This window comes from Saccopteryx bilineata, chromosome 11 (genome assembly GCF_036850765.1).
Source record: "Saccopteryx bilineata isolate mSacBil1 chromosome 11, mSacBil1_pri_phased_curated, whole genome shotgun sequence".
Lineage (NCBI taxonomy): Eukaryota > Metazoa > Chordata > Mammalia > Chiroptera > Emballonuridae > Saccopteryx > Saccopteryx bilineata.
Window position 1 is genome coordinate 31739244 of NC_089500.1, and position 15746 is coordinate 31754989.

Here is a 15746-nt window from a genome sequence, read left to right on the forward strand (position 1 = left end):
ACAGGCAGATGCTATTACGGGGCTGGGTCCCTCTGTAAAGGAAAATGAGCATTCTGGTTTATTTTCTGAAAGAGCAAAACAGCCAAGGCCTCTGCTTAGCTGGGTCTGTATCAGCAGTGCTAATAGTGCCCTGCTAACCTTGTGCTTGATGGAATGCCATATCTATAACATGCTCTGCAGGTCCTCTGTGAATCTCCTGGATGCATGACCAAAATCCATTTCCTCCTGTTTCCACCAAAATCAGGTAACTTAAAGATTCTATCAAAATGAATAGAAGAAATGTGTTCAATAGAAACTGGTTGTCTAGCCCCTCCCCCGGGAGCTGAGGTGAGCGTGCTGGAGTCTCTCAGGACCCATGGGGACCAGCACATACATGCAGCCCGCTCCTCCCCACCGCCCACAGCAGAGAGCCTGCAGCGTGGGGCCCCGGAGGTGCTGTGGGTCCTGCACCCCTGATCCCACGTGCTCCTGATGCAGCGTGGTGTCACAGTCCTTCCTCAGTGAGGGTTAGAATGTGCTCTTTCTCATTCTCACGTGTTAATTTTCCTGTACATGTAATGCTCTACTTCTAAATTACAAAACATTCTGCAAACAAATCGTTGCTGATCTAGTGGTTAGGAATAATTTCTATGATGTCAACAGCTGAAACGGGGTTTGAACTACACAATCATAAGTTTGTACTTCAAGTACATCTTCTTAAAAAAAAATAAAGACCGTAATTAAATAGTGCTTATTAAGAGAATATAAATCAGCAACCCGAATGACCTCTTACCTTATCCTTTCAGCCATCAGAGCGGAATCATTCCATCAGAAAGTCACAAGATGCCTTTGAGCTTCTCAACTTTTCCTACTTGAGCTGGATGTAGATGGACAGATGGGTGGGTGGATGAATGGACTAGGAAAACCCGGCCTCCAGGGCTTCGGCTTGGTCCCGGTGGGACTGACTGGCTCCCCACCCACCCGGCCTGCCCCTGGTTCTGTCTCTTCGGCATGTTTGGGCCCAGAAACAGAGCTGGCTATCCAACTCACAGGCCATCGTAAGGATTCTAAAAGAACAAAAAGTAAACTGTTATGACAGCCAGGATATATCACTTTCTATCCTCAGTCCTTGGGGCAAGTTACTCCTTTTCTCTCATGCCCGGTTTCTTCATATGTGGAATGAAAACACAGAGTAGCAATAAGAATTATATAAAATTATACATAACAAGTACCCACACAGAGATGCCTTTAATAAATATTTTAACTATTTTTAAAATCTTTCAAAAAGTCCATTTGCCCTCCCTGAATTGTCTAGCAAACAACAGATTTTTCTAAAAAATTGATTTTTTTTTAAACAAAATTGATGGGGCATTTTAATACCATGGACCATCACTGCAATTGCAAAGACACTCCATCCCTGATCCTAGGCAACAGGTGCTTTCATTTTTACTTACCTCTCTGACAGAATGTATAAATAGCTGCAGAGTGGTTGATTAAACTAAATTCTAATTTTAGTTGACACCACCTCTCATGGCCCCAGGTAAGCTCCCTAAGGGGAAGGATCATGACCTCACTTTTCCTAGCTGAACCCCTGCACCCCCAGCCCCCGGCACAGGGTCACCTCTCCAACAGGCCCTCAGTGCTTATTTGTGATTGGTGTATTACTGTATTTCCTCATATATAAGACACTCCCATGTATAAGATGCACCTTAATTTTGGGGCCTGAATTTTGAAAAACAAAATATTACATAAAGTTATTGAACTCAAGTTTTATTCATCATAACGTTCATACAACTCCTCATCACTGTCAAAACTCCCATACAGCCTGACCAGGTGGTGGCGCAGTGGATAGAGCGTCGGACTGGGATGCGGAAGGACCCAGGTTCAAGACCCCGAGGTCACCAGCTTGAGCGCGGGCTCATCTGGCTTGAGCAAAAGAGCTCACCAGCTTAGACCCTAGGTCGCTGGCTCCAGCAGGGGGTTACTTGGTCTGCTGAAGGCCCACGGTCAAGGCACATGTGAGAAAGCAATCAATGAACAACTAAGAAGTCGCAACACTCAACGAGAAACTGATGATTGATGCTTCTCATCTCTCTCCGTTCCTGTCTGTCTGTCCCTGTCTATCTCTGCCTCTGTAAAAAAAAAACAAAAAAACCCCAAAAAAACAACAACTCCCATCCATTATTAGCTTGTCCTCATCTGTGTCTGATGAGAAATCACTCTCTTCAACAAGGAGCGCAAAAACAAGCACAAAAAAGCAGGAAATACAAGTAAAAAATCTACAACCACTGTATAAGACACACCCAGTTTTTAGACCCCAAATTTTTCAAAAAAGAGGTGTGTCTTATACATGGGGGAATACGGTGTTTTACTAGGGCTGTGATAAAACATCACCATAAATGTGGTGACTTAAAACAACAGAAATTTATTCCCTTACAGCTCTGGAGGCCAGAAGTTCAACATCAGTTTCAACGGTTTCACTGGACCAAAATAAAAATGTCAATGGGGCCACAGTCTGGAGGTTCTAGTGGAGAATTTGTTCCTTGCCTCTTCCCAGTGTCTGGTGGCCACTGGCATTCCTTGGTTTGTGGCCACATCACTTTAACCTCTGCCTCTGTCTTCACAACTCTTTCTTGTTTATCAGATCGCCCTCTGCCTTTTCCTCATAAGGACGCCTAGGACTGGATTTAGGGCCCACCTAGATAATCCAGAATACTCTTCCCATGTCTAAACCCTGCATTTATTCACAGCTGAGAAGACCCTTTATTATAAAGTTACTCTTTAGAGGTTCCTGCAATTGGGACCTGCCATCTTTGGGTGACTACAAACTACAGCGGCATCTACTGAAACACCATCCCAGGACCATGAGCCCAGAGAAGGTGGATTTGGGGACTGAGGACAGTGAGGCAGCCACCTACAGGTTAGGAGCTTGGAAGCCAGGTCTCTTGTAGCCCACTGTGTTCAATGATGGACTTGGAAGAAAACAAAACAGGGTCTTAACTCTCCATGTCCCTATGCACCCACCCCCCCATCACCAAATCTCCAAGTTATTTTTTAAATAGAAAGAAAAAAACCTTTAAGATCTCCCCTCCAAAAAACAAAACAAAACAAAAAAAACCTTCAAACCCAGGCATCTTTAACAGGAAAGCATTTGCCTTTCTTTACCAGCAGTAATTTCGACCCAAATTAAGAATTAGGCACAGGAATATCTATGGTGATGACCAGCAAGATTAGCAATAGCACCCCACAAGTGTTTCAAAGGTCTCTTAGAGAAATTGAGCCTCCTGAATCAAACAGCGCTAACAAAGAAAGCCAGAGTGAGTGGCAGCAAGAAGACAGGCAATGAGCAACAGGAAAAACCCTTCAGTTTCACTAAAAACCACTAAGCCAAGTCCCCAATAGCAAGAGACCCTCTATGCTTAGTTGTAACCAAAAAATTAGCTTGCTTACTTCCTCTGAGAACTTTTTTTTTTTTTTTGGTATCTTTCTGAAGTGAGAAGCAGGGAGGTAGAGAGACAGACTCCCGCATGTGCCCAACTGGGATCTACCTGACGTGTGCACCAGGGGCAATGCTCTGCCCATCTGGGGTTTTGCTCTGTTGCAACTGGAGCCACTCTAGCACCTGAGGCCAAGGTCATGGAGCCATCCTCAGCACCCAGGCCAACTTTGCTCCAATGGAGCCTTGGCTGCAGGAGGGGAAGAGAGAGAGAGAAAGGAGAGGTGGAGAAGTAGATGGGCACTTCTCCAGTGTGCCCTGGCTGGGAATCGAACCCGGGACTTCCACTTGCCGGGCTGACACTCTACCCCTGAGCCAATTTGCCAGGGCCTCCTCTGAGAACTTTTTAATTCTTAAAGTTAATATCAGATTTATTCAGCCACTCCCAAATGTGACCTTTTTATTCTAAAGCAGTAATTCAACAAAGCACCTAGGGCCCCTGTAAGGGTATCAACGTGTCTGTTCATTAAATGGTGTGAGGAAAAATGCCTCTTCCTTTTGTTTGTACATCATGATCGCCAGTGATACAGACACTCCATGTCTATTCAGTGCCAAAGCAAATAAGTGTTCATACAACTCTAAACCATATGCAGAACAGTACACCTTACTTAGCTCCATAAGGAAACACCACCTAACACCTTTTAATAAAGTGATTAAAAAAAACTCAACTATCTGTAACATACCGACCTAACTCTGGCAGGTCCCAGCCTCTCCTGGGGTGCTCACAATGCTCATGAATTACCTGACAAATAGAGCCTGACGTTTCTCCGTGAGTAGAGATGCAGAAGACGGGGACACCGTTACAGAGGCCTGTGGTGCTGTGGCGTGAACCTATGATCGCTGGTTCTTCAGAAAACACGTACGCCCAGATTCCGGAACGTGGAATAACAGTGTTGACAAAGGTAGAATCAGGGACCCAGTGATCTTTCAACCCCCCAAGTACCTGCTGCAGTGGTTTGTTTACCTTTCCATGTTTTCGGAGGCAGGGATTCTTCACAGGGAGCCATGCGACCCTGGACCCAGTGACTTCTGTGAAGGGCTCAGCTACCACCTGGGCAGCACCCCCTACCGCGTGACTCTGCTGTTGCCAGGAGACCTGCACGACCCCTCCAGCTCTGGACACCTTAGCTTCTGAGGGCCTGTACTTGAGTGCCCAGGACTATACTCGTCATTCTCTGTTATCAAAGCCTTAAGTTTCCATTTTGTTTTGGTGACTTAGTAAATTTTTTGAGAAAATGCATTTTTATATAAAGAGGCAAGTGAGTGAGTTGCAGAGTGGTTCGGATTTTTAAACGCTACTCTAACTTTCGCCTCCGTATCTCGCTGGAGCAAAACAGAGCATGTGGGTAAGGTTATTGCTAGCATGTCCTGCAGACTGCCTGGAGCCTAATTAATCAGGGCTTCCAAAGAGCGCGTCCTCAGGGCTCCTCATCTATAGCCAAAAGCGGAACCCCCAAGGCCTGGGGGCCACGCTGAGACGGGCCTTCTGATGAGCCTGAGGAGAGAGGTCTTGCTGATTTGGAAGGAGGCAGGCAGGTCTGTGGAGCTATTTAAAGTCAGACAGCCAAGAGAATAAAAATGTCTGGTTATGACATTAAACTCTATTTATTTAGTATTTGAAACATGGTGTACATTTATGAATTCATATAAACATTTAATACATCTAAAATCCACAACTGGTAAACAATCTGTGCTTTCTTTTGTGTACAGTTTTGGAGTTTACATCTGGATATGTTGGTGTTGCGGAGAGACCCAGTCTGTGAATCTAATCCAATGGCCTCATATGACCATTGTAACTGTGACGGAAGTGAACTGCTCCTTGAAAGGACTGTTCCTTGCACAGAGAAGGCGTCACACTTGGGAACTACTACAACCACGTGTCGAAGAAACAAGAGAAACACAGCTGACACAATGGAGAAAGTACGTGAAGGAGGCCCCGAGATCCACTTCAGTGCCCAGCGTGCCAGCCAGCCACGCAGGGACGCACGGAAATGGGCACTCCCTTTCCGAAACCTCAGATGTTAATGTGGAGCCTCCTGGCTGCCCGCTGGAGGGGAGGTGTCCAGCAGGAGCGCGCACTCCACTCGGGCACACTTCCTAGGGTGCCCGCGGTGTCACAGCTGCACCTCCGAGGTGCCCACCAGGCCCAGGGCTCTGGCCTCTTCCGGAGTCAGGCCGCTCTTCAGGGTCCTTCGCACTGTGGTGGTATAAGCAGATCGCAAAGGGAGGAGAAGGGAAGGAGGTATTAGCAGCCAGGCATACGGAATTTGGTCCAATAGCCCCCTACCCGTAAGGTCCCCCAGGGGACGAGTCACAGGGCTCACAGAGGCTCAGTCCCCTTCTGCTCCTGCTGAAGTGCCTTGGTCATCTATCTGCCAGGGCAGGGGAAATCTTGGGGCTGCAAGAGGCTGACCTGAGGATGGCACAGCCGACGGGGCTTATAAGGGAAGAAGGGGAAAGAGGCCATCCTTACACAACTTCTGAGCACTGCAGAAGTGCAGATGGCGTGCTGAGAGCACAGCCTTTGACGAGCACAGGGGACGGATCCGAGCTGGAGAAGCAATTACAGAGCATAGGAAGATGTGAGTCCCAGCACTGCAAATTAGGGAAGGTAACCCCACTCATGGGAACATAACCAAGAGTCCATGGCCTTACAGAGCAAGATGCTGAGGACCCAGGGCAAGGAGCAGCAGTCAGGATGAGTCTCTGTGAGCCTCGTGGGTCTTCGTCTCAACTCATCAAAGAGCCTTGAGAGAGAATAACCAGGATTCCTTGCAGACTGGATGCCAAGAGGCTAACTGCTAAACCGGGAGGATGTGGTGGATATTCTCTGTGCTGCACACAAGGCTCAAGAAGGACCAATGATCTCCCCTCCTGTCACTTGAAAAAGAACCAATGATCCCCTTCGCCGGGGCTTATAACTGGTCTTCGGAAGAACACTCATGTTTCACTGACTCGCATTGGCTTCCCTGTAGCTTGGCATTATGGGTTTTCCCATTGTTCAGAGTGGATCAGTTTTGACATCAAAACAAAGGCTGGATGAGGTGAAAGAGGAGACAGCTGCCTCTTCCAAGACGAGGCCTTTCCACTGAAAGGTAGCCTAATTACATGTCCCTTAATTTATAAATTATGTTTAGCCTACCTTCCATCCTAAAGCTTCAATCAGCCAGCGTCCCTGAGCTGATCAGGGAGGTCCTTGGTCAGAACGTGGAGGAAGTAGAGCTCACTGCTGGTGTCTTCCCATCCTTCCTTGCCAGACCCCATTCCCTGAATCCACTCTGGGACCATGGCCTGTTTCTCTGAAGCCTCCTCTGGGGTCTCCCCAGAGTCCAGGGCCCCACCTCCTCTGTCTGCAAGCGATGCCCCAGACTCCACATCTCCCATCATCCCCTGGGGAACAGCCCTCTTCGCCTGTGGACAAAGTCTGAAGCATCTGTGCCCGTGGTAGAATGCAAAGGGGCTAATATTGATTAATAAGTGGTTGCTTTTCTCCCAGGAATCAACATTTTGAACAGGGCCCAACACCTAATCCATGAATTTGGTCAATGAACAAATTTTATGGAGAACCTATTGTGTGCTCAGTACTTCACTCAGAGAATCAGCACACTTCTGCAAGGCTCACAGACATCAAGTGCGGGTTTTCACAGAGACTCAAACACCTGCACCATGCCAGAGTCACACACCACCGCATTCCGAGGCCCAGCCCTGGGCCCCCAAGCTGCCCATCTGCAGCTGCTCCCGCACGGGCTCCCCCTCCCCCACCCCAGCCGGGCTCCAGACTGAGTGTCTAACCCATCCAGACAAAACGTTTGGCTCCAGAGCTTTGGCTGGAGGCAGACTGCATTTAATTGAGTAATGGAATTTGTTCTATGGGGCAGCAATAAAAATACTAGTTTGTAATAACCTTTTATGTCCTTTAAACACTCCTTCAAGTATTTGTTAAAGAAAGATAATTTTAATGGCAGAAAACAAGATAAAATACTTCTCATTCTTGAAAAGGACTACTAAGACCTCTTATCCAAGATGCAAAGCTCTGCCCGAAGAAGTCCATGCTGCCCTAGCAGGACACTTCAATTCCGTTAGCTGCAGAAGGCAGCATGGACGTGTGTCTGTGGACCATGCTCTTGCACCTCTTAGGTAAACATGCTTGGCCAAATGCAGAGAAGACTCCACGGCCTGGTGGGCATTTTGCCCATGAGGGCATTTGAATGCTGCTTTAACACTTCTGGTCACACGTTTGTTTTAGTCCTGTAACTGTAGAGTTTGGTTCAAGTGAATACTTGAATCAGAACCCTGGCACCTGACAGCATGTGCAATGATGGATGGATATGGGCCCTGGGCCAGCCCAACTGGGACAGGCTCAGAGCACAGAGCAGAGCTCACTGGTGCTTCGTCAGCCTCACTGCCTGGCTACCCAGGGGCTGACTTCAGCATCATGCTGTACTCACAGTGTCGATGGGCCAGACCCCTGGGACCCTCCCACACCCCTCCTGCATGGGCTATGCGTTCTCTGCTGCAGGGAAAAGCCAGTATGTTTCCCTTTGCTTGCCAGATGTGTCCTTGAGAAATGAGTCTTCCTAGAAAAATCTGTCCCATCTATCGAATCGTACTTCCTGTAGGCCTTCATGACAATTCCGACAAATTCTGTCATAATAAACATAGTAAATAATGACTATAACAACCCCTTTATAAACATAAATATATTAGTCCCCCATCTACAGACTTTAAAAATTTGAATCTTTCCTTTGTTAAATAGTTGAAGTAAATTCATGTTACCACTTAAAGAAGGTGTGAAAGGAAGGCAATCAGTTAATATCAGTTTCGTACCCCAATTCAAATCATGCAGGGAAAGGGCTCTCTGGGTGTCCGTTCATCCAGCTGTCGGCTCATCAGCTCACTCATTCATTCAGCAAACGTTACTTGAGCCAAGTACTGCAGTCATGCAGACAGGGGCTGACAGGGACCTGCTGTGAGAAGTCAGCCAACCCTGTCCAGAGAGGGAGTTGGCTCTCACCCCAGAAAGCAAAAATGGGCTGGGGACATAAGAGGATGAGGGGACCAGCAACCGGGGGCTGGCAGGATGTGGGGCTTTCACAATAGAAACACAGAGGAGATTTAAGCGCTGGAGGTGGGGGGACTGGCTTCCCTCTGGTAAGATAAGGTCTGGGCCCTCTCCGTTCCCCTTTCCTACTTGCCACTTGAATGCTCTGGCTGCAGCTACCCAGCCTGTCACATGCCACTGCCTCCCCTCCTCACAGCTGCTCAACAGAGAGCAGACCGTGGAAATGTTTACCCCTGCCCGCCTCGCAGCTCTTCCACAGATGCTGCGGGTCACTTTGCTGGCACCAGCGGTCACTCTGCCTCAGGCATTGGCGATGGCTCTCACGCAGCATTGACAGCAGTGGGACCTGACTCAGGGGTGCCTCTGTGTCAACATGCAGTGCAGGGGTGTCTGGGGACTCAGACAAAACCTACGTTCTTTTTCTCATTTGCCCCCTTCCTAGAATTAAAAACAAATGTTAATCCTACAGGTGTTCTCAGGTGACTCTCTGCTAGAATGACTTAAATCTGAGAAGATTGGCAATGGCGGCCATAATTTACTAGCCGGAACGTGGATTATTTCATTTGATCTTTGCAGAAAGCCTGTGAGATGGGTACTGCATCTCTCCACTAAGTGAGCAAAAGGCAGAGATCGAGCCCACGGTGCAAGCACACACAGTAAGTGGCAGAGAAGGACCGGACACAGAACGTCTGACTCAGCCCCCCCTGGAAACAGCTGTGCCCCGCGGAAGCCTGGCCGGGCACCCACTCACCATCTTTCACACAGATGCCAAATGCACCGGGTTTAATTCAGGTGACAGAACTCCACTCGTGCTCCTTCACCTGTGGGTCACTGACAGATTTTTTGTTTGTTTTTTGCATGTAATATCAAACAATGGAAATAAATTGCTTTTTGGTAATCTCTAAGATTCTAAAGTTTTTCTACCAAGGTCCTGGCTGGTTAGCTCAGTTGGTTAGAGCATTGCCCCAAAACACAAAGGTTGCAGGTTCAATCCCCGGTCAGGCCACATACAGGAAGCAACCCATGAATGCACAAATAAGTGGAACAACAAATGAGTGCTTTTCTCTCTCCCTCCCTCTCCCTTCCTTCTCTCTAAAATCAACCAACGTAAGAAAAAAATAAAAAAGATTTTCTACGAAGTATACTGAGAACAGCGTGTCTAGAATATAGGGACTAATATCGGAACTTCAAGGTGTCTGACGCGCATATGTCTTGTGGTTGGGGACACCCAGCCCTGCTCCACTCACAACTGTCCTCTTATGCTCTCCTTGTTCCTCGAAGGACTTGTCTGCCGAGTGGAGAAAATATCACGTCTCATCATGCCTTTTGGTCTGAATGTAGGAAACTGGTTTAATGTGTAGAGTTTTTAGTGATTTGATGTTAGAATTGGAGTGGGGTTTTGATTTTCATCAACATCAATTATTTAACCATCTGAGGTATTTTCCTTATTTCCACCCTCCATCTTTTTTTTAAGCATATAAAATCCTCTTCCATTAAAAGCAGAGGTTTCCTAAATTGACATACATTCTACAAAATAACTGACCAGTACCTTTTGAAAGTGTCAAGGTCATGAAATGTCCTCCACAGACAGACAGGAGGAGACATGGTGACTCAGGGCAATGTAGGATCATAGAACAGAAAGAGGATGTTGGTGGAAAAACTGGTGAAATCTGAATCAAGCCACCAGTTCAGTTAATAGTACTGTGCCAGTGTTAATGTCTTCGTTTAGATAAACTGTCCTATACCATGCAAAGTGTTAACATTAGGGAAAGCTGGGTCAAGTATATAAGGCAATTCTCTGTGCTATTTTTGCAACTTTTTTGTTAGTATCTTTTTATTTTTTCAAAAGAAAAAGTTAAAAAAATGAAACTTGAACAACAATAAGCCAAGGTTTTCAAACTTCACTGGTTTAAACTTGACTTCTTAGACTCAGCCCTGACATGCAGGAAGAGGACCGCATGCTCCAAACAGCCTTCTCAGGAGATCCAATGGCAGCCAGGTTTGGGGTCCCTGACTTAAATCCCTGCCAATGGGACTGAGACACAGGGAAAGGCGGGCCCTCAGGAAGGCGATGGCCTTTGTGGTGACAGGGTTGAAGTAGCAGAGTTTAGGTCACTCAAGCTGAAATGTCTCTTGGAAATACTGAAGATAGCAGGTGTTTTCTATCACCCCGGTCTCACAACGGTTTCGGCTCCCGTCACACTGCCCTCCCACACCCGTGGCTACCTTCACATCCGGGGCTCCCCAGAAATCTCTTTGGTTCCTAGGTAGGCCCTGAAGAGAAAGCAGCCAGTTCAAAGGCAAAAGCCAGCTGCCTCATAAGAGTCTTGTTATGGGGGAGGGAAGGGAGAGGGTGGTGCGTGGCTTGAGAGGAAACAGATCAAACACGTTCTCTTCATTGATCTCTGGGAGAACCGACATCAACTTGGGAAGTCTGCAGTAAGAAAGAAGGCGGCTCTGGGCCCACAGACTCGAGTTTCCAGCACCATTTCAAGCGCTGCACCAGACAGAACAGCCTTCCCCCTTTCCAATGCGGTCCAGCTCTTCCGTTCTCCTCGGGGTGTCACAACAGTACTAGACAAGTGCCACGCTGACCATGCAGCCTCTGGCGCACAGGTGCAGGCCCATGACACCAGCATCTCCTGGGGATAAAAGGAGAGGTGAGGACGGGTCTGGGCTACCAATCAGAGCAGGCCACGTGGCGTGGACAGGGGCCCGCAGGGAATGAGGTGGGCGAGGTGGCAGAGTGCCGACTGGGGAGGTGTTGTTTCTGGGCACAGACTTTCTTGCGACTTGTACACAACAGCCCCCAAGCACCTGCAGGCAGCTTTGTATTGCCACCAGGTTTGGGAGCTTTGAGCAGCAATATCACAGAGCATGGAAAAGAGAGAGGGCAGTGGGAACCCGCCACAGGTGCCTCACTTAAACCTCACAACTGCCCCTGGAGGTTGGCACGACTGCCCTCACTGTATCGAAGAAGACTGGGGTTCAGTGAGGACAAGTAATTCATGGAGGACCCAGTCCTTCTCTGATCTGTGAATTCCTGAGCTTTGAAACTGATGTTGGACTTGGCAGCAAAGGCAACAGGAACACCACAGCCTTCTCTCGGCGAGGCGCTCGGCACCTCCCAGAGCCCCCGGACGGGGACCCCTGGTCTGTCCTCAGAACAGCTCTCGGAGGAGGAAGGACAGGCTCTCAGGTTCCTCTTTCTACTGATTCTCCCTCCTCTCTGGGCCAAACGGGTGCCTGGCACCCAGACAGACATGGTGAAGAACACCCGAGCCAGCCTCCTTTCAATGTGCTGTTTCCAGTAAGGGGGAGGCGAATGGGCTGAAAAGAAAACTACCAGAAGGCCATTCACTCCGTGAGACACTTCCAAACTCTTCCCCCATTGGCTCCCCAACTGTCAGGCACCTCCCTCAGCTCCCTGCCACCCTGGAGTCTCGGCCTCCACCCGGCCCTGCTCGGGGCTCGGGGCTCGGGGCTCGGGGCACCGGGCTGCTCCTACCCCTGGGCTCGGAAGCCAGGTCTGCACACCCCTGCTCTGGACCTGCTTCCAGGGCCCTGATGATTCGGGGTTTGTGTACAGTTTTGATAGCTTCTGCTCTGGTTTGGACCTCATTTTTCTCCCTCCTTCCTAGACTCTAAGCAGGTCCTTCCTCTATTCCCTTCCCCACTTTCCCCCTTCCGAGCCCCTCTCCTGCCTCCACATACCCCTGCCTGCAGGGCCCTCCCCATGCAGAGCAGAGGCTGCAAAGGCCTTCCTCACTTCCCTTCTTCCTTTTCCAGGGAAAACACCTCAAAACCCACTACAGGCTTAAAGTAGGTCCCAGAGAACCAGAGAGCCGCTGTCAGCTCCCTCCTGTTCTGGCCCCTCCACTCCTGCAGCCGGAGGCACAACTCACTCAGGCCCTCAGCCACCCTCAAGAGCTACCGACTCTCAGCCCGGCACCTGGTTCTCACGTGGACTTGTCCTATTTGCTCTCCTGTTCTGTGCCCTGCACACGTGTGTGGGCACCCTCAGCCGTCTTCAGTGGAGGGATCAGACCAGCTTTAGTGAGTTCAAAGAATGATTGGGTGCTGAGTAAACAGTAACGACACTGTTGTTGAGAAGACAGAAGTTGGATGGAGGAAACGTTAGTTCTTGCCAACATCTTACTTTACTTATCGCAAGAGCAGTAATTTTAAGGCCTCTGGCCTATTGGCACTGTTATCTTGCCCTATAAATATAAATTTTATATAAATATGAAATTGGTTCATGGTAAGTAAGGAAGAACTATTTAAATAAAATGCAGAAGAATTTTTTAAAAATGAGGTTAGTGGGAAAATTCCTCGTATTTTCAAATACCACTTTGGAAAAGTAGAGACAACTAAACTGTGTACTGATTAGATCTAGGGTTGAATCTCATATTTTGTGAGGCATAAATCATGTTTTTTTTCCAAAACAGATTCAATAACTGCTCAGATTCAATCATTCTCTTTCTCCATGAAAGTTTACTTCTTAGATAGGATGGCTACATTCCTCAATATTCTACAGCAGAGATGAGGTTTTAGTTATAGCAAATCAACGTTTACTATGCCTGGTGCCCTGTGAGAGGACCGAACGGGGACCTCACAAGAGGCACACTGTGCGGGGGGTGGGGGGTCATGTGTGAGGGGAGGACGTAAAGTCTGAGTTCTCTGCGTTCCGTTCCCAGCAGGCCCTGGAACTGCACCCCTGGCTCTGCCCACCGAGAAGCTGTTCTTGTAAGGGTATCCAACCTTATGATACTACTTCACTAAGAGATTAGTTGATTACGTGCAGGTCACATCAAAGTGGTCACATCTTTAGAGAAATATAGCTGTGAGCCCACAATTCCATGGTCATTATCACAGGCGGGGCCCAGACTCTCCCTTGGAGGGAACTCAGCAGAGAGGGGCACCTGCCTCTCTCAACCTTGGCACGCCCCTGGTAACAGAGAGAAGGCAGCGCTGAGTCCCTAGTCCCCGCTCTGTTCCATGACCTTCCGGGCTAGTGGCCACATGCAGGCAGCCAGCTGGGTGGAGACCCTCTTCTCAAGATGGGTCCAGGAGAAAAGAGCCCTGGGGAGGGGCCCCCTCTGCACCCAGGCACGAGGGCCCATCCCGCAGAATTACACCCATAATGATGCCTCAAGGGCCAGTTAGCTTCAGGGTTTTCTAGGGAAGGCCAACATCCACGAGGCCTAAAAGAACAAACAGCTCTGGGACAAAATACCTGACCCAATATGATGAAAAGAAAAACAAAAGCAGAAAAACAAAACAAAACCAAAAAGCTCAGAGAACGTTCTCCCTCGGTCAGACGCAGCGGCCGATTGGCAAGTCTTGGCTAGACTCTGGGGAACACACGAGGTGTGTTGGATCAACCGCTGCACAGGCTAGAACTCAAGTGGACAACTCGAAATGTTTTATATAATGAGACCCTGATAGCACCAGCTGGAAAAGCAACAGAACTGAGCCATGGGAACCTGCAAATCGATAAAGATGCCCCTGGTGTGTCTCAAGTGACTACATTTGTCAGGCTTGAGCAAGACATTTGGTGTGGCCTGGCCACCAGCACCGAACAGGAAAGCAGACATTTAATTTGTTCAGAGGATCCTCAAGTGGCTGGCAGGTCATAAATTTCTAGGTTATGGGATGGATTCTGTTTAGTTTTCTGCAATAGCTGGACTGTTACTGTCTTTGGCCAAATGAGTTATAGCCCAAATATGTCAGTTACTCATTACCCACTTGCCTCATTGCCCCCATTAAACCATCAAATAAAACTCAGTGTGGTTTTGCGGAGGGACCCAAAAGGCAAAACTTCATGTTGATTTTGTAAATTATTTCTTTTCTTATTCCTTTAAGCGCTTGTGAAAAGCTGGAGTTTATCACCCCTTTAAATGGAAATCAAAGTAACTTTCTCTGTCTTAAATTTCTGTGGATTGTGCAATTACTAATAAATTAAACCTGTTACAGATCAACATTTACATACAGACAGTGCTATTCTTGTTGCAGTAACTGCATCACAGGATGAAATGCGTTTGGCTAAATAAAAAGAATAGACGGCTGTTTTGCATAAGATTGGAATGGAAACGATACCAAAGGATATTATTTTATGTCAACAACAAAAACAGGCAAAATATCTCTCTGGCCAGATTGAAGAGGAAAATTAATTATGGCTGTGTGATTGTCCCAGTGACATTATGTGTTTCTGTAAGAATCTGGTTCTCTAGACCAGAGGGCAGGGCCAACACTCTCTGCCAATGCAGGCGTGCAACCTGCAGGAGTGCGTTCCCTGGGACTCTGGGACTGGCCAGGCCACTGTCTCATGCAGTCTCTTTTTCTGACGTGCCTGGCCCAACCCTGCCCACCTCGGTGAGGGCACTCCCTGGCCTGGCATCCTTTCTCTACCCCCTTTCCCTTTGTTTCTTCCTCCCACCCCCACCCCCATATGCTTTTCCAAGGTTCTCCCAGGAGTGATTCTTGCGCTGAGGTTCCACACTGTAGCAAGACCAGGGGTGACTGGGTACAGGGTTTCTACCATCTGGTTTCCGGTTTATTGAAATAACTAACAGGAAGGCAATAAAGGGCAAACACTGAAGATAATCTACTGAAGATCTCCAAAAGCCTTTCATAAGCTTCATTAAATAAATCTATTTTAGAAAAAGATTTCTTATGAAAAATAGCAAGAGAAACACAGACACACTATATGGACAAGCCATCCACAAAAGAGATACAAATGGAAGAGACTCAACTCAGCCTTCCTAGTATGCAAGAAAAAGTCAGCTAAAACCCCAAGGAAATGACCTTTCACCCCTTCAGCCACGCAGGAAGAGAAGTGCCACACTGGCCTGGAGCCCCGAGTGGCAGCACGCAGGGTGGGGAGTGCGGACGAGCCCCATGTCCCAGGAGAGGAGTTTGCCGTGGAAGATGTGCACCCCTGAGGCCCCACAGTTCCACCCAGGCCTCACATCGAGGGCTGCTGCACCTCACTGTGCCCATGCGTCACCTGGACATCTTGTTAAATGCAGATTCTGAATCAGTTGTGCTGGGGGTCCTCATGGATATGTTTCTAACCAGCCTCCAGGAGATGCCCTAGTGTCTGAGTAGCAAGCCCATAGCCAAGTTCTTACACTGGTTCACTAGGAGACTGGCAAAGACTTCACCGCAGCACCAGGACATAGCAAAGTGCTGGGAAGAATAGACGTA

The 15746-nt window shown here is 48.2% G+C and overlaps 1 protein-coding gene across 5 annotated transcripts in view; it reads right to left on the reverse strand.

Moving 5' to 3' along the window:
• Nucleotides 1–5062: 5062 nt before the first annotated feature.
• FHOD3 (formin homology 2 domain containing 3) overlaps nucleotides 5063–15746 on the reverse strand; it is a 482415-nt gene continuing 471731 nt past the window's right edge. For all 5 annotated transcript variants that reach the window (XM_066246735.1, XM_066246736.1, XM_066246734.1 and 2 more), the window contains one exon: nucleotides 5063–5672. In XM_066246735.1, coding sequence (XP_066102832.1) covers nucleotides 5590–5672 — 83 coding nt within the window. In that variant the 3' untranslated portion in view covers nucleotides 5063–5589. The remainder of the gene's footprint in view (nucleotides 5673–15746) is intronic.